This window comes from Ursus maritimus, unplaced genomic scaffold, assembly GCF_017311325.1.
Source record: "Ursus maritimus isolate PB19 unplaced genomic scaffold, ASM1731132v1 scaffold_24, whole genome shotgun sequence".
NCBI lineage: Eukaryota > Metazoa > Chordata > Mammalia > Carnivora > Ursidae > Ursus > Ursus maritimus.
In genome coordinates this window covers 21,740,194-21,767,822 of record NW_024424897.1, presented here as the reverse complement: position 1 = coordinate 21,767,822, position 27,629 = coordinate 21,740,194, and the positions used below count along the sequence as shown (strand labels likewise).

The following is a 27,629-nucleotide window of genomic DNA, read 5'->3' as shown; positions in this document are numbered from 1 at the left end:
GGGGGGGGAAGGGACATCTCTAACGCTGACCCTGACACCTTGACGGTCTCGAGTCCTCCGGTGCCTGATCAGCAACTGGCTCTTGGAGCTAAGTCCAGCGTCTCCTCTGACGGCTGCGAGGCACCTTGACTAGGTCCCTGGGTTTGGGTTTGTGGTGGGTGAGGGAGATGGACTGGTTTTGGCTAGCTGTTCCCCTTTTCCCTCATTAGCCCTGAGACAGATAGTCCTCGGCAAATTGGTTAACTCATGCGAACGTCTTTTCCTTGACCCCATCCTCACGCTAATCCACTCCAACTCTAAGGCTAGAGAAAATAGGGGTATCGATGCCCATCCTGAAGGGCTGCTGTGGTGTCCCCCCACGCAGCAGCATTTCTTGAATGTTTGCAACTATTACCCAAGGAATAAATCCATTGTCTATCATCACCCAGGACACACATACCCGTACCCACACTAACATGTGATGAGCACGGTCATTTCTATTCCATTCTATTTCTTAAAAAAAAATAAAAAAAGCCTTGTCTTGATCATCTAAGTTGGTTTGATGACCGACCTTCCAAGAGAACCTACCCTGCAGCTTGCACATTGCTAGTTAGAACCAGAGGTGGACTTTTACTGTGGTGTTAAAGAAGGGTAAGCCTCAGGCCCCTCATTTGCATATGTGTATCTAATTTTGTGCTCGTAACTTTGTATTCCTTATCTTTTTTTTAACTCCTTTTTTTTCTAAAAGATTTTATTTATTTATTCGACAGAGATAGACAGCCAGCGAGAGAGGGAACACAAGCAGGGGGAGTGGGAGAGGAAGAAGCAGGCTCCCAGCGGAGGAGCCTGATGTGGGGCTCGACCCCAGAACGCCAGGATCAGGCCCTGAGCCGAAGGCAGACGCTTAACGACTGAGCCACCCAGGCGCCCCTTTGTATTCCTTATCTTGAAGAGTCCTCCAAATTTCATAAGCTTCAGGCACCACCACACCCGGATCTGCCCTGGTATAAGTAAACCTGAGACTTTATTGAGCAATTACCTTGTGCTACACACTGTTCAGAGCACTTCGGGACCATTATCTTCTTTAATCCCTAGTGCAGTATGCCAGATGCTATTTTACAAGTGAGCAAACTGAGACCCAGAGAGGCTTGGTCACTTGCCTAATGTCACACAGCTATTATGTAGCAGACCGGTGATTCGAACTCAAGTCCTTCTGATCCCAAACCCCCTACTGTGAAAATGCCCGCCTATAACCGTGCTAGGAATATGAAAGCAGCTTAAGAAATGCTAGTGTCCTTCATTCTCCAGTCCTCAGCTGATGCCTCTGATCCCCTCTTGACCAGCACAGGCATGCTCTGCTCTTGGCTGAGGCATTCCGGAGTTGCCAGGCGTAGGAAATAAAAAATAAGGATGCCCTGTTAAATTTGAATTTCAGATAAACAATGGATAATGTGTTCATTAAGTATGTCCCATGCATTTTTGGTTGGAATTTCCAACGGAAACACACCTTTCTTTGGTCACCCCCCCTTCAATCCCTCCCTGGGCTTTAAGAACCGGGTCTGGGGCTTCAGATGGAATGCAGAGTGGGGAGGCAGAATTGAACATGCTAGTAAAAAGCAAGGGACAGAAAAGGAACTTTGGATGAATTGGGTGCTGAGTGTTCCCCTAAACCAAGAGAGGAATGTTCTTTGAAGAATTGATATGGATGTGCCTCCGATTTGACTCTCCTCCAAACTTGTCGACCCTGATATGAAAACTGTGCTTTTCAGACTGGAAAAGATACCTAAAAGATGCGAGAAGGTATGCCCGGGAGTCTTGGAAGCCACGAGTTAAACACAACCCACCCACCTCCTTTACTATCCATTTGATTCGAGGATGTGGTGGGAGAACCATTATTTGATATTTAAAAAAAAAAACAGGCATATGATGGAATAGGACGCAAACTTGCTGGGAACGTCTACGGTAAAACCCGCGACTTCAAGGAACGTTGAGGATGGCAGCCTGAAGCATTTGCCCCAGACTCCCCCTGGTGTGTGTGTCTGGGGGGGTGGCGATCGCCGTCCCCTGCTTTAGGGTTCTCCGTGGGAACGCGTGCGAAGGGCGCAGGCAAGCCCGGCGTCCGGGCGCGGGGAGGGGCGCACCCCAGGCCTGCGCGCCGAGGGAGAAAGTGAAGCTGGGAGTTGCCACTCCCAGGGACTCGCTGGAATGCGGCGGAGGGGGTGGGGGGGCGAGCCGTGAGCGCGCTAGCTCCCAATCACGGGAGGCGGAGGAGGTGGAGGAGGAGGGCTGCCTTGAGGAAGTACAAGAATGAAGTTGTGGAGCTGAGAGTCCCCCGCGTCGTGCCCCGAGAGCCGAGCAGAGCCCCCAGGCAGCCGCCCGGCCCTTCGCAGCCCGGTCCAGCCCGAGCCATGGGGCCGGAGCCGCAGTGAGCACCATGGAGCTGGCGGCCTGGTGCCGCTGGGGGCTCCTCCTCGCCCTCCTGCCCTCCGGAGCCGCGGGCACCCAAGGTGGGTCTGGCGTGGGGAGGGCGCGCAGCAGCGACGCGCCCCTGCAGCCCGGGGCTCCCCGCCGAAGTCCCCGGGCAGGCGGGGAGCAGTGGGGGCCACACGAGCTTCCCGATCCGCAGTTTCGGACGGTCCCGGCGCGGCGAGCCGCCTGCCTCGGCAGGGAGGGGGGCAAAAGGGAGGTGGGGCGGGGGGCGATGACGCCCCAGCGGCTCTGACTGTCCCGGTCAAGAGACTGGCGCTTTCCAGACTCCGCGACGGCTCTGGGAACTTGTCAGAAAAGTTCTGTGAAATTGTCCAGAAAGTTTGCCCTCAAAGGGTGTACTGCATGGTGTGTGTGTGTGTGTGTGTGTGTGTGTGTGTGTGTGTGTGTGTTCTCTCCCCTTTCTTGAGCCCCTTCAAACTTTCTCGGAGCCTTTCCAGTTGGCAGCCTCCGCCTCCAGACTGGACTGGGCTGGATTCCTCGGGGGTCCCTTCTGCTGCCCCTCCCCCTGTCCCCTCCCTGCCCCCCGCCCCCCTCCCCGCCGCCGATTGGGTTTAGTTCCTCCAGCTTCAGGCAGGATCGGGGTGTGTGTGGGGGGGTGGTGGGGTGGTGGGGAAAACAACCTGTCCGGCCAGAGCCGGGCAGGAGAGGGTGGCCGGTCGGACTGCAGAGTTGCCTCATGCTGGAGTCTGAGGTGGGGGGAGGGGGAGACGATTGTTTTGAGCGAGTTTCTTTGAGGGCCAGCTCAGGGACTGTGCGCTTTGTGACTTTTGGAGAGCATGGGCCACGGAGGGTTGGTGGTGGGTTTTCCTGGTCTGGGGCATAGAGTGGGAGAGTTCCAGGCGAGGGATTCCTGGGCAGTTGGGGGTGGGGTGGAGAAGGAAAGCCAAAGAAATAGGGCCAGACGAGGGTAAGCCGGGGGCTGGGTTGTCTTGCCTTTCCCTTTATGCAGCATGTGGGGAAGGGTGGTGGTGGGGGCAGTGCGGGCATGCCTCACTTGTCCATCCAGATGCCCGGACAATTCAAGCTAATGTGGGCTTGAAATACGCTCTGTGCCAGGCATGGTGCATGGTGGTTTGCACGCATTCCCTCCTTTTAGTCCTCAGACCAACCCTACAAGAGAAGTCCTACTAGTATTCCCATTTCTAGGCGAAACCTGGGCTTAAAGAGGTTAAACAGCATCAAGGAAGTGGTGGGTCCAAGACTGGATCCTAGACGGTGCGACCCCAACCACGAATTCAAAATCAGCATCCGTCTACCTTGAACAATGGAGGACACTGCTCCCTGCATCACTGGGTTGTGGGGAAGACAAAATGAGAGTGTTCTGGGAGTAGTGGGTGGTCTCCGTTGGTCAGGGAGTCTGGAGAAGGGGTGGGTGTCATTCTGTCTGTGTGTTGCCCGAGGGCCCCTCTGTCTGAGCATTGCTGCGTTATCTGAGGGGTGTCTGTGCCAGGGTGTTCCTGAGTTGCGTGGCCTGGGTGTTTGTGTGTCTGGGCTTTGTGTTGCCAAACAGCAGTCTCCCTGCTGGCTTGGGGACTTAGCTGAACTCTGCCCTCTCAAGGAACTCCCTCAAGGTGCTGGGCCAGATCGGCTGTAAACAGCGGGAGGCGGCCCCACGCCTTCTCTCTGAGGAAGGAGGCTCTGCTTTCCTGGGAGCTCATCCTTCTCTGTTTCCCAGGCGGTGTCTTCAGCTCTGACCTTCTGCTGAGATGGGTGAGGCGGGGCTGCACTGTTAGACCGAGCTGCTGCCTCCCTCACCTGGGCCTGTGCATTGAGCAGATGTTGGGGGGGAGCGGAGCTGGGTTGCTGCAGTGCTGGGATCCTAGGGGTCCATTTTCCCACTGACGACTGGGGCCTCCTCAGGTCGATCTCACCCCTCCATCTGCACTGCTGGGTGCAAAGACAGATGTTGGGCGTGTCGGGCAGAAAATGGTTGCAATGGCAGCGCCCCGCCCATCTGCCTCCAGCACCCCTGCTGTATCCCAGGGCTGAGGGCTAGTAGGGCAGGCATTTGGGGGAAAGAGGAGATGGAGAGGACCCAGAGGGTCAGGATTTTGCCAGGATTCATTCCTAAAGATTTATTTATTTTAGAGAAAGGGAGGGAGGAGGTAGGGGGAGGGGCAGAGGGAGAGGAAGAGAGAATCTCAAGTGGACTCCCCACTGAGCGCCAAGTCCCATGTGGGGGCTCAATCTAACGACCCTGAGATCACGACCTGAGCCGAAATCAAGAGTCAGACACTTAACCGACAGAGCCACCCAGGTGCCCCTAGGATCCATTCTTAGAGGTCAAAGTTTTGTCAAGTGTAACAAACACAGACTTCTTATCTTGCGGAGCTCCTATTTTAATTCCCAAACAATTCTTCCAACAACTTCCTTTTTCCTATAGTTGGGGAAAGTAACTTCATTTTAATATTCAAGGGAAAAATAACCAATTGAAAAGCTAGAATGAAATGCAAAAAGAGAAAATACATTGCATTCCAAATAGAAGGGCACCTTTTATTTTCTCTTGGTTTGGAATTACCCATACTCCTGCTATATGAACTTCTCTTGCCTTAACTTAAAAAAAAAAAAAAGTGCGACGTGCTCCCTATATGTCAGGTTCTTTCCCATGGACGGTTTCATTTCATCTCTGCAACAATCCAGTGAAGTGGATACACACGGTTAAAAGAAGTGAAGTGACTTATCCAAGGCTTCCTAGTGACCCAAAAATGTCTAGACCCAATAATAATGTCTAATGAGGCATTAAGAGTTGGTCAAAGTCTTGGGGCCCCTGGGTGGCTCAGTCGTTAAGCCTCTGCCTTCGGCTCAGGGCGTGATCCTAGGGTCCTAGGATGGAGCCCCGCATCAGGCTCCTCTGCTGAGAGCCTGCTTCTTCCTCTCCCACTCCCCCTGCTTGTGTTTCCTCTCTCGCTGGCTGTCTCTGTTTCTGTCAAATAAATAAATTAAAAATCTTAAAAAAAAAAAAAAGGAGTTGGTCAAAGTCTTATCCTATTTAACAGGAATGGGGTGAGCAGAGGCTCAGGGGCAGCTGGGCGGCCAGACTGGGGTAGAGGTGCTACTCTGCAGTTCACGTGGCTAACCTCCTTTATCTAGGCTGTAGGAAGGGCGGTGAGCTGGGGCCCACCGAGGTCCTCTCCCTCCCTGTCCAGCCCATGCCTGCCTTCCTCTCATGTCCCCCAAGGATGGCAAGGGACTGAGAGCAGGGACAGGGCAGAAGCCAGGGGGGCCTGCAGGGCTATGGGTGAGGGAGACAGTTGGAGTGGAAGCATGAGGAGCCCGTAGGGGGCTGGGGTGGGGGGCTGGAGTAGGGCCCAGGAAGTTGTGCCTGCCCCTGGGTGCTGAAATGATCTGGAAAGAGATCCCCCCACACTGTCTTTGCCTGTGGGAAGACCCTCCGGGGTGACACCTCCATCTCTTGCTGGGGCCACCTTTCTTCCCCACCCCTGGGAAGAGAGCCCACGTAGGATGAGGGGTGTGTGTTCTCCAGGAGTGGGAGATTATTATAGCCAGTGTTTGTGTTGCCTCAGTTCTGTTTACAAAGCCTTGTCGTGTTTACAGACTGCTTTTTGATTCATTATGTCATTTAACTCTCATTTCACTTCTCTGGAGAGAGTAAGAGTTGTTATTGTTTTATTATCCCATCCTTACAGCCAAGTTCAGGTCACAAAATATTCATTGAGAGTACCCACAAAGTCACAGGCACTGCTGAGCATAGAGATGTGTCTGATAATGGACTCTGCCCCAGAGGTCCAGGGACTTGCTCAAGGTCACACATGAGCAGCCCCAGCTAGGGTTCTGGTTTAATGACCCTGAACTCGGGCCCTGGTGTGATATGGGCCTTGATATACCAGGTGTATGTGGTGGGTGAGTTCTGGGCATCACTAGAATGGACTCCTACCCTTTGGGTCTGGGGGAGGTGAGCTTTGAGGGGGCAGGTAGTGTTCATGAAAACCAAAGGAAGTATTTCTTGCTGGTGAGCAAGAGAAGCATCTGGGGCTGAAGTCTGGTGGGGAGGAAAGAACCCGCTTGAGAGCACCCCCGGGGGGAGACCGAACCCTGACACTGAAGTCCAGCCAGAGGGATTTAAAGGATCCTGAGCAGTCTTTGAGCAGAAGGATGGACACGACTACTTCAATTGGTCCCTTTTGCTTTGGAAGTTTCATCCATCCATCCATCCATCCATCCATCCAGGAAACTCTAACCTGGTGTTGGGCTGGTCCTGCCTCACAGTGCTGCTTGCACAGCTAGAGGGTGGGGCTCCTGAAGATCAGGGGTCCTGGAGACAGAGAGCCCCCCTCTGTAGAACAGGACTTCCTACCCCACCACCCCGCAAGTCAGTGGAGGCTGGGTGGATATGGGGACTGTGGTGAGGACTGGAGAGGAGATTGGTGAGAAGGGGAGTGGGTGGGAGGGAGGGGCTGAGCTTCCTGGTGAAGGGGACGGAGGTGGAGAGGTAGGGGAGGTGTCAGGAGGCCCTTCTTGGCTTCATGCAAGCGTGGTGGGGGAATTCGCCACAAGCCTCCAGCTCCCTGGGAGAGTAGGTCTCTGTACCAGTTTTACCACCTGTTGCAAACACTTAAAGAATCTTAGCCTCAAATCAGCCACAAACAAACTCACTAGTGGGGCGGGGCTGCCGCTCTTTCTGGCCCTCAGCTCAGCCCAGCCACCCTGCCCTGCCCAGAGCCCGTAGTGTTTATCGGTGGCATCGATAGAGTTGGCTGTGTATTTCCCTTTGCACTGGGCGTGGGGGGAATTTGTACGTGTCCAGTTAAGAATGTAGGATCAAAGTCAGATAGACTCAAGTTCAAATCCTGCCTCTGTTGCTTACGAGCTTTATGATCTCAGGAGAATAAGCCCCGTCGGCCTCAGCTTCCTTCTTTGCAAGATAGAGGTTGCAGTCCCAGCCTCTGGATGACGTTATGAGGCTCCGCCCAGAGGGCCTGCCCGCGTACAGTAGGTGCTCAGTTAATGTGGCTGCCCTCGGTGTTCCCATTGTTGATGTTTTCCTATTGCCTGGTTGCCACAGCTGGTGTCCCTTAGAGGTGGCAGAGGGCCACAGGGGGTGGAGACAGCCTCTGCCCCAGCTCTGTTTGTCGCTGTCCCGGGCTTGGGCCAGAGCTCTGGGGTCTGGGCCTGAAGACAGCTGAGCCTCCAAAGCAGCTGAGGCTGCCGAGGCCGCGGGAGGTCCTAGCAGCGGGCGTTATTTTGGGCCTGGCCTGCCACCCCCAGCTCCTGTTTCTCTTGGGAGTCTGGGGGGAGGGACCCTTGAGTTCTATTTCTGGGCCCTCCCCTTCCTCCCTCTTTGCTTCCTTCCCTATCTGTGCAAAGGGGTGGGAAAAGAGACCACTCTGGCTTTACTGGGAGGCTGTCAGCTCACGGCCCATTGGCCCAGGCAGGAACCCCAGGGGCTTGCCCCACCAGCCTTTTCCCAGCTTTCTGGAAGCACAGGGTATCTCTTGTTACCCCCCCTCCCCCAGGATTGGACTTCAGGCTCCAAGTTGCTGGGGGAGCCGGAGCCCTGGTGTCAGACCTCGGAGTCAGCCACCGCTGTCCCCCTGAATCTGCACGTGGGCTGTGGGAGGTGGGGTGGCGGCCCACGGGAAATCGAGGCGGCTCAGGCACCTGTGGGCCTGTGTCTCTGGGGGTGCCCTCCGCCCCCCCCCCCCGACCGGCACACCCTCCTGGGCAAGACGCGCCAGGTGATTCACCTTCTCACCAGAGCAGAAAAACGAGTTCAGCTGGGCACTTTAATCTCCCCCCTACTGGCAGGCACCGGGCCAGCGGCTGTCCCCAGCAGCCCCTCACCAGGGGTGGCTTACCCCTTCTATATCCCTGGGCTTCGTAGGCCCTTCGGGTCTCAGGGACACCCCGCTGGGGTCCGGGTGGGCTGGGGAGGCAGTTCATCTCGATGCCCCTTGGCTGATGGCTGGCACCGGGCAGGCACGCAGGGCTGACGTAGTGCCCTTGTGGCAGGAGTTCCGTGGCATAGATTCTGCCAGCTGGTTCTGGAGTCTTGCCCTGACGAGGTGGCGAGGGTGAAGCACCCGCATGGGAGCCGTCAGAGGAGGCATCACTCTGGCCCAAGGTCTGTAGCCTGGGTCCGGATGCCCATTGTTGGGGTCTGATGCTCCTTTTTTCTGCCTCGGGGAATTCCAGAGGTCCCTGCAGTGACCAGGCCCCTAGGGGTCCCCGTGCCCCAGCTATGACTCTAGCCGACCTTCCTCCCCTCCTTTCTGGGTGGCATTGTGGGGGTGGATGTCCCTTGCCAAGAGGTTGGCATGTGCGTGGTACTGGAATGGGGTGGGGAGAATGCCCTGAGTTTGTTTGCTTGGGAGAGGGGCAGGGGGGATCCGGAAGATTCATGATTCATCATGGCCTCTCTCGGGAGATTTTTACCCCTTGGCCATGAGTCGGGCTTTTGGGACAAAGGGAGGCTTTCTTTGCCAGCCAACACCCTGGATCAGGCGGGCAGGCTCCCCAGGGCTGGCACAGTGGGGCCCCCTCTGGGTGCTCAGGATGGGCCAAGTTAGAAGGGGCCTCTCCTTGGATTTCCTTCCTCTTCCCAGACTCGCAAACTTTCTTTTGCTGTTGTGCCTTCTGCACGTGCAAGGGACCTGGGAAGAGGGGTCCTTCGCTTGTGCTTCCCACCGTCTGAGACGGCATGACTCTGGGTGGTGGGTGTAGAGGAGGGGCCAGGTTGGAGAAGCTCCCTGGGCAGTGCCCTCTGACCCGTACCCTCCCTTTCGCCAGTGTGCACCGGCACAGACATGAAGCTGCGGCTCCCTGCCAGTCCCGAGACCCACCTGGATATGCTCCGCCACCTCTACCAGGCCTGTCAAGTGGTACAGGGTAACCTGGAGCTCACCTACCTGCCCGCCAATGCCAGCCTGTCCTTCCTGCAGGTGAGGCCCCTGGGGGACCCAGCCAGGCCCCGCCTCCAGCTGAGCGGAGCCTTATGCCTATAAATGGGTGGGAGAGGAGGGTGCGCTCTGTTTCCTCTCTTGTTGGGGTTCCTCAGCTGGGACGACGTCCTTTCTGATGTCTACTCCCTGTCTGTCCTACTGCAAGACCGGTTGACTCCCTCTCTATGACGTGGCGGGCCACAGACATCTCGGGGTGGAACGCAACCGTTTCTGTGCTAAATGTTTTTGCCCTCTTGCCAGCGTGTTGCCCTCCCCCTACCCCATGCCCCAGCCACTGTCCCTGTCCTGCCTGGAGCGGTGAGCGGGCAGCTGGGAGATGTGGGTTCTAGGTCCCGTTCTGCTACTGACAAGCCGTGTGAATGTGGTCTCGGCCCTTGGCTTTGGAAGCAATAAGCACGCTTTGACTCCCCTCTGGGAAACCACCAAATGGGAAATGTGTGAACAGGGGAGAGAGAGGGAACCAGCCTGCTGGGTTGTGTCTGTCGTGGCCTGGAGTGGCCTGGAGTGGGGCCACGTCTGTGATGCGGGGTCAGATCACAGACATCCTCTCACGCAGGTCTTCCCTTTCATGGCCGAGGAAGCTGAGATGCAGAGAGGGTGGGGTGCTTGCTCTCAGTTCACAAAGTGCTCCCCCCACCGGTTATCTGTCTTGACCCCATAAGAATCTGGCCGGGGAAGTGGAGAGTGGCCTTGATCTCTACTTTATGCCCGAGAGCGCTGGACTTCTCAGTGGGTGGGGGCTTGACCCCAGATCTCCAAGCCCTCGATAACCCTGAGGAGGCTGGGGGGGGGCTGGTAGTATTCCAGGGCCCAGGCCTGCCTCAGCCCCACCTGACCCTCTTCCCTCCCAGGATATCCAGGAGGTACAGGGCTATGTGCTCATTGCTCACAGCCAAGTGAGACAGGTCCCGCTGCAGAGGCTCCGAATCGTGCGAGGCACCCAGCTCTTTGAGGACAACTACGCCCTGGCCGTGCTGGACAATGGAGAGCCGCCCGAGGGGGACACCTCTGTGGCAGGGGCTACCCCAGGAGGGCTGCGGGAGCTGCAGCTTCGAAGCCTCACAGGTGGTCACCACTGTCACCAACACCTTCTCCTCGTTTCTGGGAGCTGGCCAGGGCCACTGCTAGCCGCGGGAAGCTTCGTGTGAATTAGAACTGGCATCCCTTCCGGATGGATGCGGTGGAGCTAGGGAAGGTGCCTTGGTGAAGATTAGAAAAAGATTTCCCTCCTTCCCAGGAAGTCACGGCTTGTACGACCCTACACAGTTTAATAATGAGGATACAGGCTGGGGTTTCTCCACTTTTTGGCCGAGTACCCATGTGCAGTGAACAACCTGTGTAACTGTATATGGCAGCCCCAGAGCTGACAGCATCCCCGACTCTGTGGCCAGTTACTTTGCATGCAGGATCCCTTCTTGGTGCTATCATCTTGCAAGGAAGCACCAATGTTAGGCTCTTTTTACAGATGAGAAAACTGTACAGGGTTTACAGAGGATGAGTGACTTGCTCAAGGTTACATAGCTAGTTAGTGGTGAGGCTGATTTTCAGACTCCAGAGTCTTTTTTAACCACGAAACCGTGTGCACAGGGTGTAGAGGTGGAGGACAGGAGGGAGTGGCATGGCCATCCGGACCGGGTCACGGACAGCCCACCCCTCCCTGGATCTCAGGTTGTTCGTGTGGGGGGCGGTGGGGACTGGTAGAGCTAGAAGATGTTGGTGTCTTCTCTAATCCCTGGGGAAACTGGGGTGGGTTTAAGAGGCCTGTTCACCTCTAAAGAAGTCAGGAGGGCCCCACGGGAGCGCGGAAGGGGCCAGGCAGGAAAGGAAGGTGCTGAACATTGCTCACCCCGCAGAGATCCTGAAGGGAGGGGTCTTGATTCAGCGGAACCCACGGCTCTGCCACCAGGACACGATTTTGTGGAAGGACATCTTCCACAAGAACAACCAGCTGGCCCTCACGCTGATAGACACCAACCGCTCTCGGGCCTGTAAGCCATGCACCTCCCTGCCTGCCGCTTCCTCTCTTTCTTGGGTAGCCCAGAGACCCCAGACTCCTGGCTCACACCGCCCCCCACTCCCCACCCTTGCGCTAACACTGCCCATTCCCTTGTTCTGTCCCATTCCCCTCCTGCCATCCCTCTGTGTCTCTTCACCTCTGTGGCCCTCTGTCCTACCTCCGTCTGCTTCTGGATTGTGCCTAGAGTCCTTTGTTCCTGCAGAGTCTCTCCCTCACTGTGCGTTCTGCCTCCTGGTCTCTGTGTCTCTGTTTCTCTCCCCAGGCCAACCCTGTTCTCCAGCCTGTAAAGACCCCCACTGCTGGGGAGCAAGTTCCGGGGACTGTCAGAGCTGTGAGTCTTAGGGAGGCCCAGAATCTGGGGGGCAGAGGGGCTGAGTGGAATAAAGGGGACACGGGGTGGGGGTGGGGGTCACCAGGTCTCGGCGTCTTCCCTGCGGCAGGAGGTCATCGCAGAAAGTGATGCCAGGGTTCCCGGTTCCCCGGGCGACTGCCCAGGCCTCATGCTGCCCCTTGTCTGACAGTGACACGAACCGTCTGTGCCGGCGGCTGTGCCCGCTGCAAGGGCCCAAAACCCACTGACTGCTGCCACGAGCAGTGCGCGGCTGGCTGCACGGGCCCCAAGCACTCGGACTGCCTGGTATGTGCCCACGGGGCCCGAGGGTGGGTGCAAGGGGAGGGGTCCCCCCACCTGCTACGGCCCTGTTGCTCCTTGCACACCAGGAAAAAACCAGGTGCCCAGTGACCACCAGCTGCCTGTCCCTGTCCCGCTCCTCCCCCCAGGCCTGCCTTCACTTCAACCACAGTGGCATCTGTGAGCTGCACTGCCCAGCCCTGGTCACCTACAACACGGACACGTTCGAATCCATGCCCAACCCTGAGGGCCGATACACCTTCGGTGCCAGCTGTGTGACCGCCTGTCCCTGTGAGTGCCAGGGAGAAGCGTGCGTCTGTCATTTGGCTGGGAGGGGGTTGGTTTATGTAAACGGGGCGCACTGCCAGCACTGTCTGCTTCTTGCCCCGGAGAGCTGGTCACCGCACTTCATGTCCAGCTGCCTCGTGCTTTCGACAGCTGTGGAGGAGGGCGGCCAAGAGCAGCCGCTAAGAGCCTGGGCTCAGGAGCGAGGCTGCCTGGGTTTGAAACCTGGCTCTACCCTATTCAGGTCATGTGACCTGCCTGCTGTACCTTCATGTTCTCATCTGTAAAATGGGGACAAAGTAGCCCCGACCTCATAAGGTCTGGGTTATAACGTTTGAATGAGTCCATATATTTCTAAAAGATTTATGTATTTATTTTTAGAGAGAGAGAGAGAGAGGCTGGGGCAGAGGGAAAGAGTCTCAAGCAGACTCCCTGCTGAGCGTGGAGCCCGATGCAGGCTGATCTCAAGACCCTGAGATCATGACCTGAGCAGAAATCAAGAGTCGCTTAACCCACAGAGCGACCCAGGCGCCCCTGAATGAGTTAATATTTGTCAAGCTCTTACAGCAGTGCCTGGCACATATTAAGCACTCCTAAATGCTAATTTTTATTCAATAGTCTAGATTGATCAGAGTTTTATTTAACAGTTCCCCTATTTATTGATGTGCATTTGGGGACTGACCTTGGACCTGGTGCCCTCTTTCTTCCTGTCATGGGAGACAAGAGTGGGCTCTTGGGTCCTAGTCAGACCCGCTGCATGATAGGTCAGAGTTCAAAATGCAGAGACAGACCGTGTTCAACTTCTGGCTTCTCCGCTGAAAAGCACAATGACCTTGAGTAATTTCCATAAAAATGCTTTGGTTCCCTCTTGGCCAAATGGAAGTCCAGCTGCCCGTCACATAGGGTTGTCGTGAGGCGTAAATGAAAGTGAAAGGCACAGACGCACAGTAAGGGCATTTCGGTCTTGGTCGGTATTGTCGTATTCTGTGGGCACGGTGACATTGCTCCCGGTGCGGCGTGAAGGGCCAGGGCCGCTGGACCCACGGTCTGCATCTCCTCAGACAACTACCTGTCCACGGACGTGGGATCCTGCACCCTGGTCTGTCCCCTGAACAACCAAGAGGTGACGGCTGAGGATGGCACCCAGCGGTGTGAGAAATGCAGCAGACCCTGTGCCCGAGGTAACCGCTGGCCACGCCTGGAGCCAGGCTGCGCTCTGTCCCTCTGCGTACCTGTCCCTCTTCAGACCCTCCTGGGACCCGGTCCTTTCCTTCCACTGTCTCTGTCCTGGCCCTCCCTGGATCGGTCCCACACGGTCCCCCATATCTCCTGTCAGTGTTCGGTGCGGTGGAGGGGGACTGTGGACAGGGCCCTGGAGTTTGAGGCCCTGGCGCCCGTGCGGGGGCTGAGATGGCCCCTTCACCGCCTGCTCTTCTGCACAGTGTGCTATGGTCTGGGCATGGAGCACCTGCGGGAGGCGAGGGCGGTCACCAGCGCCAACATCCAAGAATTCGCCGGCTGCAAGAAGATCTTTGGGAGCCTGGCGTTTCTGCCAGAGAGCTTCGAGGGGTAAGGGTGTGCGGAGTGAAGCACCCATGGTCTAGCGGCACCAGGGCGGTCACTGAATCCTGAGCGCCCAGAAGGGGCAGCCTCTCTGGGGGCTGCTGGGAGACAGAGGCGGGAGGCCAGAAATGCAAAAGAAGCAGGTGGGGGCGGGGGTGTGAGGACCAGGCGGGGGGTTGCGTTCATACATGACATGTTCGCCGCGTATGTGCACTTGTATGGAGGTCAAGCCATCCGAAGGAAAATTCTCAAGTTCGTACTGGTTTATTCGTAATAGCTGTCAGCTGGAAAGAATGCAGATGTCTATCAACAGGTGAAGGGTAAATAGTGCTCTAGCGACACGATGGCATTGTCAGCAATAAAGAGAAACAGACTACTTACTGATAGATAACGACAGCGGCTCAAAGTTATCACGTTCTGCGAGGTCAGCCGGGCAGGAGAGAGGCCACAGGGCACACGATTCCCTTCACGTGAGGCAAAGAATAGGCAAAACCGCTCCGTGGTGATAGAAATCGGAACAGTGGTTGTCCCCAGGGTGGGGGGGACTGGAAGGGGACACAAAGTCATTTCTGGGGTGATGGCAGTATTCTGTGTATCGGTTGGGGTAGTGGGCACATGAGTGAATGAATTTGTCAAAACTCCAAACTGTACGTTAAAACCATGCATTTTATTGTATGTGAATTAGATTTCAATAAAAATATGAATTAAAAAAAGAGAAAAAATTCCCTTTAACATTTCCTGCAGCTCTACTCCCCTTTCCAGAGGCAACCACTGCTAACGGCGTGTGTGGGTTCTCCTAGGCCATTTCTCCGTGGATGGACACACGCAGAGAAATGTAGATTTAGTAATTTTGTTGAGGAGGTTGACTTAAAGTGGGAGCTCATGGCGAGCACTGTCTGCCTCTTGCCCCGGAGAGCTGGTCACCGCACTTCGTGTCCAGCTGCCTCGTGCTTTCGACAGCTGTGGAGGAGGGCGGCCAAGAGCAGCCGCTAAGAGCCCGGGCTCAGGAGCGAGGCTGCCCGGGTTTGAAACCTGGCTCTACCCTATTCAGGTCATGTGACCTGCCTGCTGTACCTTCATGTTCTCATCTGTAAAATGGGGACAAAGTTGCCCCGACCTCATAAGGTGGTTATAACATTTGAATTAGTTAATAATATTCATACACTCTTAGAACGGTGCCTGGCAGATACTAAGTGCTCTTTTTTTTTTTTAAGTGCTCTTAAATGTTAGTTTTTGTCTGTAGTCAGGCTAGATGGGGTTTATATTTAACAGCTCCCCTATTTACTGATGGGTATTTAGGTCGTTTTCAATGTTTGCTCTTACAAACAGTTCTGTGCTGTACGTGTCTCTGGGAACAAGAGCCAATGTCTGTCTAGGCCACATTCCTAGAAGTAGGATTTCTAGATCAAAGGATATAAATATTGTTTTGACAGACCCTGCCAAACTAAGGGCTGGGCTTTGAAACTCAGGATGAAAACAGCCGGGCTTGATGGGCAAAGGGTTTAAGTAAAGTCATTAATGGAGGCGGCTGGGGGAGGGTGGCTGAGCCAGCTCTGGGGGTCATGCCCACCAGCTTCCTGGCCCTGCTGACTCCTCTCCTAATCCTCCTCCTAGAGACCCAGCCTCCAACACTGCCCCCCTGCAGCCTGAACAGCTCAGAGTGTTCGAGGCCCTGGAGGAGATCACAGGTGGGCTTTGCCTCTCTGCGTCCTGCTCTGACAGGGTTGGGGGTCCTCATCCTGTCCCCACACCCCTAGCCTCCCCCTGTGCCTGCAGGTTACCTGTATATCTCAGCGTGGCCGGACAGCTTGCCTAACCTCAGTGTCTTCCAGAACCTGCGAGTAATCCGGGGACGAGTTCTGCATGAGTGAGCACCGGGGAAGGGGGGGCCGAGGAGCTTCCTGGGGAGCCTGTGGAGAGGCTTTGGGTGTGGTGGGCACTCCTATTCTCTGGGACTCCAGCAGTCATGTTTCCATGGGAGTTGGCAGAGCGTGCTGGGACGGGAGGGTGGCCCCTGGTGACAAGGGAGGGTCAGTGGTACAGCCAAACACTCCTCCTGCAGTGGCGCCTACTCGCTGACCCTGCAAGGGCTGGGCATCAGCTGGCTGGGGCTGCGCTCGCTGCGGGAACTGGGCAGCGGGCTGGCCCTCATCCACCGCAACGCCCGCCTCTGCTTCATCCACACGGTGCCCTGGGAGCAGCTCTTCCGGAACCCCCACCAAGCCCTGCTGCACAGTGCCAACCGGCCGGAGGCCGAGTGCGGTAAGACAGGGAGCCCGGCACCACGCACTCCCGTCTGCCAGCACGCAGGGGTGCCCGGGCGCCCCTCGCAGCCGCAATCTCGGGCCCCTGCAGACGGCCCATCCCCGCTGCACCATTCCTGACACGGCTCTGGCTGGCTTGACCTCTTGCCATGGCTTCCGGCTGGGTCCTGTCACACCGCCTTGGCGTCCCTGCCTTCCCTTTCCTCTCTGGCCCTGGAACCTCAGCTCTTTGTTTGCCCCGTGTTGCCCAGCACCTGTCCCCACAACTCTGGGCCACGGTCACCGGCCCCTGCCCCAGCCTCCTCCCCTGGGTCACTTGAACCTGGAACCTCCCTCGAGTGTCCCCGTCTGATCCCTCCCTCCTCACTGCAGTGGGCGAGGGCCTGGCCTGCTACCCGCTGTGCGCCCATGGGCACTGCTGGGGTCCGGGGCCCACCCAGTGCGTCAACTGCAGCCAATTCCTTCGGGGCCAGGAGTGCGTGGAGGAATGCCGAGAACTGCACGGGTATGCAGGGCGGGGCGGGGGGCGGCCAGGGAGAGGGCACAGGGGGGGCTCCTTCCAGACCCCCCCTCATCAGCCGCCCCCTCTGTCAGGCTACCCCGGGAATATGTGAAGGACAGATACTGTCTGCCATGCCACCCCGAGTGTCGGCCCCAGAATGGCTCAGTGACCTGCTTTGGGTCGGTGAGTTGCTGGGGCCTCGAGCTGGGTGGAAGGAAGCGAGGGCTGGAGGGAAGCATGGCCAAGTCGGTCCACTGTCTCAGAAGAGGGCTCCGAGTTCAGACCTGGATCGCGGGAGGGTGGAAAAGTGGGAGGGTGGAAGGAGGCTGGGGACGCTGGGGACTACAGGAGTCGTGTGGTGGACCCCGAAACTCTCGGATTATGCGAGGGGCCCAGGGAGGCCTGTGTGCTTGGCTGTGGTTGTGCCAAGGTGGTCAGACCTATGGGCTTAGGCATCGGACTATCTGGATTCGAATCCAGGCCCTGCTTCCAACCTTGGTTTGTTCATTTGTAAAATGAATATTGTATGAGGTGCTACCTCATTGGAATGCAATAAACATGAACTTAAAATAGGGCTTGGTGCAGGCCCAAGCACAGGAAAGATTTACTACATATTAGTTACTATTATTACTTGCTGTGGTATCTTAAGTAATACACTCCCCTGCTGAGCTTCCGGTTCATCTGAAGCCCCAGACTTGGGGCAGGAGACCCAGCAGGGCTGGGCTGTCCCAGGAGCAGAGCCGGGGGTGGGGGTGGGGGATGGATGGCATGCTGTTGAGTGGCCGTGGGAAGCGCGAAGGGGACACACGGGCTGGATCCTGCTGCCCTGGGGGTGTCGGTGCCAGCGCCCTACAAACCCTTCCTCCCCTCCCAGGAGGCTGACCAGTGTGTGGCCTGCGCCCACTACAAGGACCCTCCCTCCTGCGTGGCTCGCTGCCCCAGTGGTGTGAAACCCGACCTCTCTTTCATGCCCATTTGGAAGTTTGCAGATGAGGAGGGCACATGCCAGCCGTGCCCCATCAACTGCACCCACTCGTGAGTCTGAGGGTCTTTTCTGCGGGAAGGAGAGCTTTGTCGTGGGAGCCTTTCTGAGGCTCTTCTCATAAAAGGGGGATAACTCTGCCTTTGCTTATCCTGAGACTCTTAGTTTTGTTTTTGTTTTTTTCTTTTTCTTTTTTTTTTTTTTTAAAGATTTTATTTATTTATTCGACAGAGATAGAGACAGCCAGCGAGAGGGGGAACACAAGCAGGGAGAGTGGGAGAGGAAGAAGCAGGCTCATAGCGGAAGAGCCCGATGTGGGGCTCGATCCCGTAACGCTGGGATCACGCCCTGAGCTGAAGGCAGACGCTTAACCGCTGTGCCACCCAGGCGCCCCTGTTTTTGTTTTTTTCTGACCGCAAAAGTAACATGTGTTGTTAAAAAATTTTTTTTAAAGATTTTATTTATTCTTTTTTTGTTTTTGTTTTAAAAGATTTTATTTATTTATTGGACAGAGAGAGACACAGCCAGCAAGAGAGGGAACACCAGCAGGGGGAGTGGGAGAGGGAGAAGCAGGGTTCCCGCTGAGCAGGCAGCCCGATGCGGGGCTCGATCCCAGGACCCCTGGATCACGCCCTGAGCTGAAGGCAGATGCTTAACAACCGAGCCACCCGGGCGCCCCTAATTTATTCATTTGAGAGAGAGAGGGACAGGGAGAGAGAGCACGAGAAGGGGGGAGAGGCAGAGAGAGAAGCGAACTCCCTGCTGAGCCAGGAACTCGATGTGGGGCTCGATTCCAGGACCTGGAGATCACGACCTGAGCTTAACGACAGAGCCACCCAGGCGCCCCTGTTAAAAATTTTTTAATGAAAACATGGAATATAGATGAATGTCGTTTAGCAGTTCTGTCCCCGCTGTTAATAATTTGTAATATTTTTCCTGTTTTTACCTGTGCACATGCTAACATAACACGTAAAATGTGTTTAAATATATATAATTACTCTTAGTTCTTTTGATCTGTTCATATTCTAACATATATGTTTTATATATAAACTATATGTTAATATATATTATTATTCTCTAATTGGTTTTATCTGTGCACATTGTAACACACATGTATTTTTTTACTAAAATGGGATCATAGACCATACATACTGTTTGCAAATTGCTTTTTTTTCTTTTCTTTTTTTTTAAAGATTTTATTTATTTTTATTTTTGAGAGAGAGCACAAGCGGAAAGGGGGGAGAAGGACAGAGGCAGAGGGAGAAGCAGGTTCCCCACTGAGCAAGGAGCCCGATGTGGGGCTTGATCCCAGGACCCTGGGATCATGACCTGAGCCAAAGGCAGACGCTTCACCGACTGACCCACCCAGGGCGTCCCTGCCTTTTTTACACTTAACAGATTCTTGCAGTGTTTTTCCATGTCCTAACATGGTGATCTACCCTATTATTCTAATTTTTTTTCATTTAGTTGTCTTTAATTACACACGAGACACATGAATTCATCCTTGCGATGAACACTTTCAGCAATATAAAAGTATAAATATTGGAGGGGCGCCTGGGTGGCACAGCGGTTGGGCGCCTGCCTTCGGCTCAGGGCGTGATCCCGGCGTTATGGGATCGAGCCCCACATCAGGCTCCTCTGCTATGAGCCTGCTTCTTCCTCTCCCACTCCCCCTGCTTGTGTTCCCTCTCTCGCTGGCTGTCTCTCTCTCTGTCAAATAAATAAATAAAATCTTAAAAAAAAAAAGTATAAATATTGGAAAGTAAATGTGCCCTTTTCTTCCACTCCCCTGGGGAGAACCATCAGATGTCATCCTTCCAGGCTTTTCTTTATGCATTTACATAAACATATATTACATTCACTTTAGGTTGAGTCCAGTAAGAGTGCTGTTTTTGTAAGTCAAAAATGGTTGAGGGGCGCCTGGGTGGCTCAGTCATTAAGCATCTGCCTTCGGCTCAGGGCGTGATCCCGGCATTCCAGGATCAAACCCCACATCAGGCTCCTCTGCTAGGAGCCTGCTTCTTCCTCTCCCACTCCCCTGCTGTGTTCCCTCTCTCTCTGGCTGTCTCTCTGTCACATAAATAAATTTAAAAAAATAAATAAATAAAAAGAGAAAACAAGAAAACTTTAAAAAAAAAATGGTTGAGGGGCGCCTGGGTGGCTCAGTCATTAAGCATCTGCCTTTGGCTCAGGGCCTGATCCCAGGGTCCTGGGATCGAGCCCCGCATTGGGCTCCCTGCTCTGCGGGAAGCCTGCTTCTTCCTCTCCCACTCCCCCTGCTTATGTTCCCTTTCTCACTGCCTCTCTGTCAAATAAATAAAATCTTTTAAAAAATGTCCTGCAGTCCATCTCGTAGACAGGTCTGTGTGCGTGCACTTGCTCACGCAAATGGGATCACGTTCTACGCACGTTCTGTACTTTGCTTCCCTCCCCCACCCCCCACTTGGTGTACCTTGGAGTCCTTTCTTGTGAAGACACACTGATCTACCTCCCCCCCACCTTTTTTAAAAGATTTTATTTATTGATTTGACAGAGAGACAGCCAGCCAGAGAGGGAACATAAGCAGGGGGAGTGGGAGAGGAAGCAGCAGGCTCCCAGCGGAGGAGCCCCATGCGGGACTCGATCCCAGGATTCTGGGATCACGCCCTGGGCCGAAGGCAGACGCTTAACAACTGAGCCACCCTAGAGCCCCCCCCCCACTTTTTAACTACTCAGTCTGCAGCACGGATGTAGTATTATTTCACTATGCCCCTGTTGGAGGGATATTGATTTTCTTTCTCTTTTTTTCTCTTTCTCTTTCTCTTTTACTTTTTCTTTTTCTTTCGACTGCAGTTTATTGCACTTGAGCTCCATGGACAAGTGGGCATCTTGTACGTGCCCCCTGGCCTACAGGTGTTGGCATTTTTAGGGTATATCCTGAGAGGTGGAACCGCATTGCCAGACTGTCCTCTGCAGAAGTTGGGCCAGTTTACCCCGGCCTTCTTGTGCAGAGGAGGTGGCGGTGCTTTTGGACTTGATGCTCCTTTGGGTGCCGCCCATTCCTACCTACCACAGGGAGGTGGAGGGGAGCAGGAAATGCAAGTTCGAGGCAGGGGAAGGAATCCCCTTGTGGGGTGGTAGAAACAGCTCTGGTGACCTCGAGTCCAGTTTCTGCCTTTGTTAAACGGGGTAATAACCCAGCTACACCCATCCCGGGATGGTTGTGAAGCTGGAGTGAGCCTAGGAGGAGGTTCCCAGCCTCGCTGACGGGATTCTCTCTCTCTCCTGCAGCTGTGGGGACCTGGACGAGAGGGGCTGCCCCGCCGAACAGAGAGCCAGGTAAGCCCGGTCCCCGGGACACACCCTATGCTGTCCCTCAAGCCCCTACCAGCCCCTGGGTGGTCACTGCTACAGTGGTGGTGGTGGTGGTGGGGTCTCCTGTCATGACACCTGTCCCTTCCCAGCCTAGTCTTCCACTGTTGATTTCCCTTTTAGTTTGCTTCAACAAGTAGACAGAGGACCTCCTTAGGATGCTTAGGGGCTGGGGAACAGGAAAAGATGGGGAAGATCCCCCAGTACCCCCTCACCCTTGAGTAGCTAGATGTCTCCTAAGGGACACAGGCAGCACTCAACCCCCTGGGACAAAAGGTAGATTGAGAAGAGAGTGCAGTGGCACTGGAGCGAATGATGAAGTCTTAACCGGGTGGCGGGGGGCTTCAAGGAGGAGGTGGCATTTGAGCCAGGGCCTGAAACAAGGGGCAGGTAGGTCACTTGCATTAGGAAGAAAGCAGCCAGGTGGCACGGTGGGGGAGGGGTCAGGAAAATCTAGGATGTGTTTGTTCGAAGGTTCTGGTGTGGTGGGCCATTGAGTGAGCACAGGGAAGGGTGGAAGGGGTGAATCTGAGTCAGGTTAGGGCATAGGTCCTCCCTCACTACCGGGCCACAGGGATGGACTTGATTTCTGGGCAGTGGGCAGCTTTGGGAAAGACTCTAGGGACAAAAACAGATCAGACTGTGTCCTTGGCGATCGTTTGTCCGTGAAACCAGCATTCACGAGAGGTCTGTGATGTGCCAGGCTTTGGCCAAGCAAGGGAGGGGGGCAAGGATGGCGACGATGTGGGGTCGACACCCAGGAGTTTCATCTGTGCCAGGGTGAGCTGAGTCTTGAACGATGACCCCATGGAGAAATGGTGGTCCAGGCAGGAGTAACAGAATGCACCAAGGCTGGGAGGTGTGGAAAATCATGACCTATGGGTGAAAAATTGGCTCGGACATCAGAATCACTGGGTGCGCATTCCTGGGCCCCACCCCATACCACAGCAGAGTTGCCGGGAGTGGGGCTCCAGACTCCTGCACATTAGCCAGCTCCCTAGTGATTTTTGTCAGGAAGTTTCACGGTCTTAGGCTAGAGCCGTGGGCAGGCACACAGACAGTTTGGAGATGGGGTTAAGGAGGCTTTCAGTGTTCCAGGCTTTCAGTGGTTGGAGCCAAGGGAGGGTTTTTGAGCAGGAGAGGATGGAGTCCATGGGTCGCGCTTCTAACTATCTTATTTATTTATTATTTGAGAGAGAGAGAACCCAAGAGAGCACAAGTGGTGGAGAGGGAGAAGCAGATTCCCCGCTGAGCAGGGAGCCTGATGCGGGGCTCGATCCCTGGACCCTGGGATCATGACCTGAGCTGAAGGCAGCCGTCCAACGACTGAGCCACCCAGGGGCCTGTACCCCCCCTTTTATTTTTAAGATTTTCTTTCTTTCTTTTTTAAAGATTTTTAATTTTTTTATTTGAGACAGAGAGAGTGAGCACAAGCAGGGGGAGTGGGAGAGGGAGAAGCAGACTGCCCGCTAAGCAGGGAGCCCAGTGCGGGGCTTGATCCCAGGACCGTGAGATCATTACCCGAGCCGAAAGCAGATGCTTAACTAACTGAGCCACCCAGGAGCCCCAAGATTTTCGTTTATTTGAGAAAGAGAGAGAGAACAAGTGGGGGGGGAGGGGGCAAAGGGACAAGGTGACTCCCTGCTGAGCTTGGATCCTGACAGGGGGGCTCAATCCCAGAACCCTGAGATCATGACCTGAGCCACCCGGGGCCCCCCAACTTCCCTTTCTAAACACCAGTGACCTGCATGCCCCTCCCTGGGGCTCCCTCACCCCTTTATGGCCCAGCCTGGGCCCCACTCCCTAACCCCGGCTCCCGCCCCCAGCCCTGTGACATCCATCATTGCCGCTGTGGTGGGCATTCTGCTGGCCGTGGTCATGGGGCTGGTCCTCGGCATCCTGATCAAGCGAAGGCGACAGAAGATCCGCAAGTACACGATGCGGAGGTTGCTGCAGGAAACCGAGGTGAGGCAGTCGGGGGGCCTCCCCGTTGGCTTGGGGTCTGCGGCCCAGCCTGTGTCACTGACGCACCACCCCTGCACTCCAGCTGGTGGAGCCGCTGACGCCTAGCGGAGCGATGCCCAACCAGGCTCAGATGCGGATCCTGAAAGAGACAGAGCTGAGGAAGGTGAAGGTGCTTGGATCCGGAGCTTTTGGCACGGTCTACAAGGTCAGGGGTGGGGCCAAAGTTCCAAGGTGGGCGGTCCCAGAGGATGTGGGGGGTGTGGCCAAGCCTTCTGTGGGGACCCCCGGGAGAGCGGGGGTGGTGCTGTTTGGGGGGGCAGTTGGGTTGGAGGCTGGAGCAAGGGAAAAGGGAGTGGAGAGCGGGGCCAAATAGTGGGATTGGCCCCAGGCTGGGGAGGGCGTTCAGAGCCCAAGTAAGGACCTTCTGGACCCCTATGGGTTGGATCTGGTATGCCCTCTTCCTGCTCACATCCTCCTCTCTCTGCCCAGGGCATCTGGATCCCTGACGGGGAAAATGTGAAAATCCCAGTGGCCATCAAAGTGTTGAGGGAAAACACATCTCCCAAAGCCAACAAAGAAATCTTGGACGTAAGCCCCTGCACGCTCTCCGGCCGGGAGCATAGGAGGGAACCCCCAGCTGCAGGTCTGGGCTCTGGGCTCGCTCTGTTCACTGGCGTTTGGCGAGACACTTTGTGGTCCCCCAAACCTCGACTCTTAACCTCCTGCCTGTGGGCCATGTTTCTGGTTTGTGACGGATGGGGTTGGATTGAGTGAGGGTCCCCAGTAATGCCTCGGCCCTCAAGAGGGATGTGTGGTGGTTGTGGGGTTGTGGTCTCCCACACCCTCTCAGTGAATACCCTTGCCCCCAGGAAGCATATGTGATGGCTGGAGTGGGCTCCCCATATGTGTCCCGCCTTCTGGGCATCTGCCTGACGTCCACGGTGCAGCTGGTGACACAGCTTATGCCCTATGGCTGCCTCTTAGACCACGTCCGAGAGCACCGTGGGCGTCTGGGCTCCCAGGACCTCCTGAACTGGTGTGTGCAGATCGCCAAGGTACGCACTTAGGGGGCCTGGGCTCTGCGGGTGTCCTTGGGGGCAAGCCTCTGTCTCCACACAGGGCTAGGATGGGGAGGCTTCTTGGGAGAGTACGGCCAGAGCGTGGTCCACATCGATGCCTCTGATCACAGGGGATGAGCTACTTGGAGGACGTCCGGCTCGTGCACAGGGACCTGGCTGCCCGGAACGTGCTGGTCAAGAGTCCCAACCATGTCAAGATTACAGACTTCGGGCTGGCTCGGTTGCTGGACATTGATGAGACCGAGTACCACGCGGATGGGGGCAAGGTTAGAAGAGGGAGCAGAGTGAGGCAAGGTGGAGTGGGGTCTGGCCCCTGGGAGAAGTCTAAGAACAGCCCTCTCCCCACCACACCTAGTGTGACTTCTTTGCTCTCCCAGGTGCCCATCAAGTGGATGGCGCTGGAGTCCATTCTCCGCCGGCGGTTCACCCACCAGAGTGACGTGTGGAGCTACGGTGTGTGGCCCGGGGGTTTGGGAGGAGGGCTGGACAAGGAGCTGTGGCCCTGGGGGAGGGGCGCATGCTGGGAGGAGGAGAGCAGGAATGGGAAAATTAATGGACACATCTTAGCATGAATGTGGGAGGGAAGGAAGGGGCTGCCAGGGTCTATGCACTTCCCTGGGACTAAGGAAAGGCTGGGTTAGCTCCCGCCCCTTGGCATTGCACCCCACCCCCCATCCTTCCCCCGTGGTGCCAGGTTCTTGGGCAGAGCTTCTGGGGCTCAGGGCACTAAAGTACCCTCTTGTCCTCCCCTCCACCTCTAACCCTAACCCCATCTCTGCCCCAGGTGTGACTGTGTGGGAACTGATGACTTTTGGGGCCAAACCTTACGATGGGATCCCAGCCCGAGAGATCCCTGACCTGCTGGAGAAGGGGGAACGGCTGCCCCAGCCCCCCATCTGCACCATCGACGTCTACATGATTATGGTTAAATGTGCGTGGCTGAGCTGTGTCGGCTGCCTGGAGGGAGGGCTGGGAGGTCCTGGGTGGAGGGGCCTCTAAAGGGGATGGGAGGGGACCAAGAGCAGGGTCCCTAGTGTGGTTAAAGGAGCCTCGGAAGGGTTTGCTTCCCTTTTACAGTACCAGGCCAGAGGAGTTCTAGAAGACCAGCTAGGAGGAGAGTTACTTGCAAAATAGAAAGGGGAAACTAGGAGAGATTCTCAAAGGATCTAGCTCAGGACCTGAGTCTGAGACCTCTTCTCTATGACCGGAGGGCTTGGGCTCTACTCACAGGGGTTGTCTAGACCAGACCGGAGAGGGAGGGAGTAGGGCCGCACACAGGCTGCAGGCAGAACTGAGACGCTGAGCTCCGTCCTGCCCCCAGGTTGGATGATAGACTCTGAATGTCGACCACGGTTCCGGGAGTTGGTGGCCGAATTCTCCCGTATGGCCAGGGACCCCCAGCGCTTTGTGGTCATCCAGGTACGGGGCCTTTCCACTCCATCCCTGCATGTGACTAAAAAGCACACTCCCACAGAGGGTGGGGAGGGAGAGGACTCAGTCCCGGGCCTCTGAGCCCAGCCCTCTGAGCCCAGCCCTTGCCTGATTGTCAGACCTTGTCCTCGCGGAGCCTTCCTGGGGGGTCAGTGTGCTGGGCTGGGGGGAGAGGCTGCCACGCTGTCTCCCTCCTCCCCAGAATGAAGACCTGGGCCCCGCCAGCCCATTGGACAGCACCTTCTACCGTTCGCTGCTGGAAGATGATGACATGGGGGACCTGGTGGATGCCGAGGAGTACCTGGTGCCCCAGCAGGGGTTCTTCTGCCCAGAACCTGCCCCTGGAGCGGGGGGCCCGGCCCACTGCAGGCACCGCAGCTCGTCCACCAGGGTCAGTGCCCTCGGTCACACCGTGTTGGGGGTGTACTTACCTCCCCCACGGACTGGGGTCCCTTTCTCCTGTGTCACCGCCCCCAACAATCACCTCTCATGGAGACCCCATTATCCCTGAGGACTCCTACTGCCTTCCAACCCTTGACCTCTTTCTCTCCACGGTGACTGTCAAACCCCAATGGTGACCTGTTCATCTCCTGGGACCCTGTCACCTCCCATGGAGTCTCCATCCCAGATCCATGAATGACCCCAGCACAACCTTCTCTCGTCTCCAGAGTGGCGGTGGTGAGCTGACAGTGGGACTGGAGCCCTCTGAGGAGGAGCCCCCCAAGTCTCCACTGGCCCCGTCAGAGGGGGCTGGCTCTGACATGTTTGATGGTGACTTGGGAATGGGGGCAGCCAAGGGGCTGCAGAGCCTTCCCCCCCAGGACCCGAGCCCTCTACAGCGGTACAGCGAGGACCCTACAGTACCCCTGCCCCCTGAGACTGATGGCTACGTTGCCCCCCTGACCAGCAGCCCTCAGCCTGGTATGGAATCCAGGCCCAAGCTAAGAGATTGGGAGAGAAGTCGGGGAGGGAGCTGGGGGTGTGGGGGGACTGGTGGTAGCTGGGACACATGGGTTCCTTCCCCTAATGAGCCCCCTCCTCTTGGCCTTTCAGAATACGTGAACCAGCCAGAGGTTTGGCCGCAGCCCCCCTCACCCCTAGAAGGCCCTCTGCCTCCTCCTCGACCTGCTGGTGCCACCCTGGAAAGGCCCAAGACTCTGTCCCCCAAGACCCTCTCCCCTGGCAAGAATGGGGTCATCAAAGACGTTTTTGCCTTTGGGAGTGCGGTGGAGAACCCTGAGTACTTGGCACCCCGGGGCAGGGCTGCCCCTCAGCTCCACCCTCCTCCAGCCTTCAGCCCAGCCTTTGACAACCTCTATTACTGGGACCAGGACCCATCAGAGCGGGGCTCTCCACCCAGTACCTTTGAAGGGACCCCTACAGCAGAGAACCCTGAGTACCTGGGCCTGGACGTGCCAGTGTGAGCCAAGAGGCCAAGTCTGCCGAGGCCCTGCTGAACCCTCAGGGAGTGGGGAAGGCCTGACTTCTGGCCTGAGTCGGGATGAGGCAGGAAACGGGCTCTTGGCCCACATCCAGGGGATCCTGCCGCACCGGGAACCTTCCTCCTTCAGATCCCATGAGGCCGAGAGGGGCCCAGCCTGATTGGTCGAGGGGACAGCACTGGGGAGTCCTGATTGACTGCGGAGCACAGCCCCAACCAACTCTTGGGTCCCATGGATGCCACAGCCAGTCTCCTTACCTGAGGGAGCAGCTCAACCTGCTTCTCTTAACTCCAGATCTTTGACACTGAAGGACTTAGGGAAGCTGGGCCTAGACGGGGAGGAGGCTCCAAGGGAGTGTCTTAGGAACAAGAGCAACCCGTCCAGAGACTGTCCCTGAGACCCAGCTCTGAGCCCAGGAAGGGAGCAGCAAAGCCACCCAGATCCAGTCCTTGTACAGAGTGCTTTTCTTGTTTTGTTTTTACTTTTTTTTTTTTTAAAGATGAAATAAGGACCCAGGGAGAGCGGGTATTGTGGAGGGGGGTGGGACCCTCAGGTTAGGGGAAGGGTGTCCTTTCTCCACACCCACCTTCTCCATGTGCAAATATATTTTGGAAAACAGCTGGGCACCAGCCTATGTCTGGGGTGGCTCTGTGCCAACCCTTAGCGCTCACCTCCTAACTTACACTCAAGTCATCTTTTCCTGGAGGGAGTGGCTAGGAATCAAGAAA

At 56.0% G+C, this 27,629-nt stretch overlaps 1 protein-coding gene across 1 annotated transcript; it reads left to right on the top strand.

The window, feature by feature from the left end:
* The first annotated feature begins 2,351 nt into the window (after positions 1–2,351).
* ERBB2 (erb-b2 receptor tyrosine kinase 2) lies at positions 2,352–27,519 on the top strand. Its single transcript, XM_040640686.1, has 27 exons — positions 2,352–2,486; positions 9,217–9,368; positions 10,241–10,454; positions 11,243–11,377; positions 11,669–11,737; positions 11,928–12,043; positions 12,187–12,328; positions 13,384–13,503; positions 13,765–13,891; positions 15,500–15,573; positions 15,662–15,752; positions 15,948–16,147; positions 16,522–16,654; positions 16,744–16,834; positions 17,526–17,686; positions 20,904–20,951; positions 22,811–22,949; positions 23,032–23,154; positions 23,439–23,537; positions 23,819–24,004; positions 24,139–24,294; positions 24,406–24,481; positions 24,813–24,959; positions 25,350–25,447; positions 25,662–25,850; positions 26,128–26,380; positions 26,513–27,519. Exons 1-27 carry the CDS (start codon positions 2,414–2,416, stop codon positions 26,881–26,883), a joined length of 3,783 nt encoding a protein of 1,260 aa, XP_040496620.1. The 5' UTR covers positions 2,352–2,413; the 3' UTR covers positions 26,884–27,519.
* The last annotated feature ends 110 nt before the right edge of the window (positions 27,520–27,629 follow it).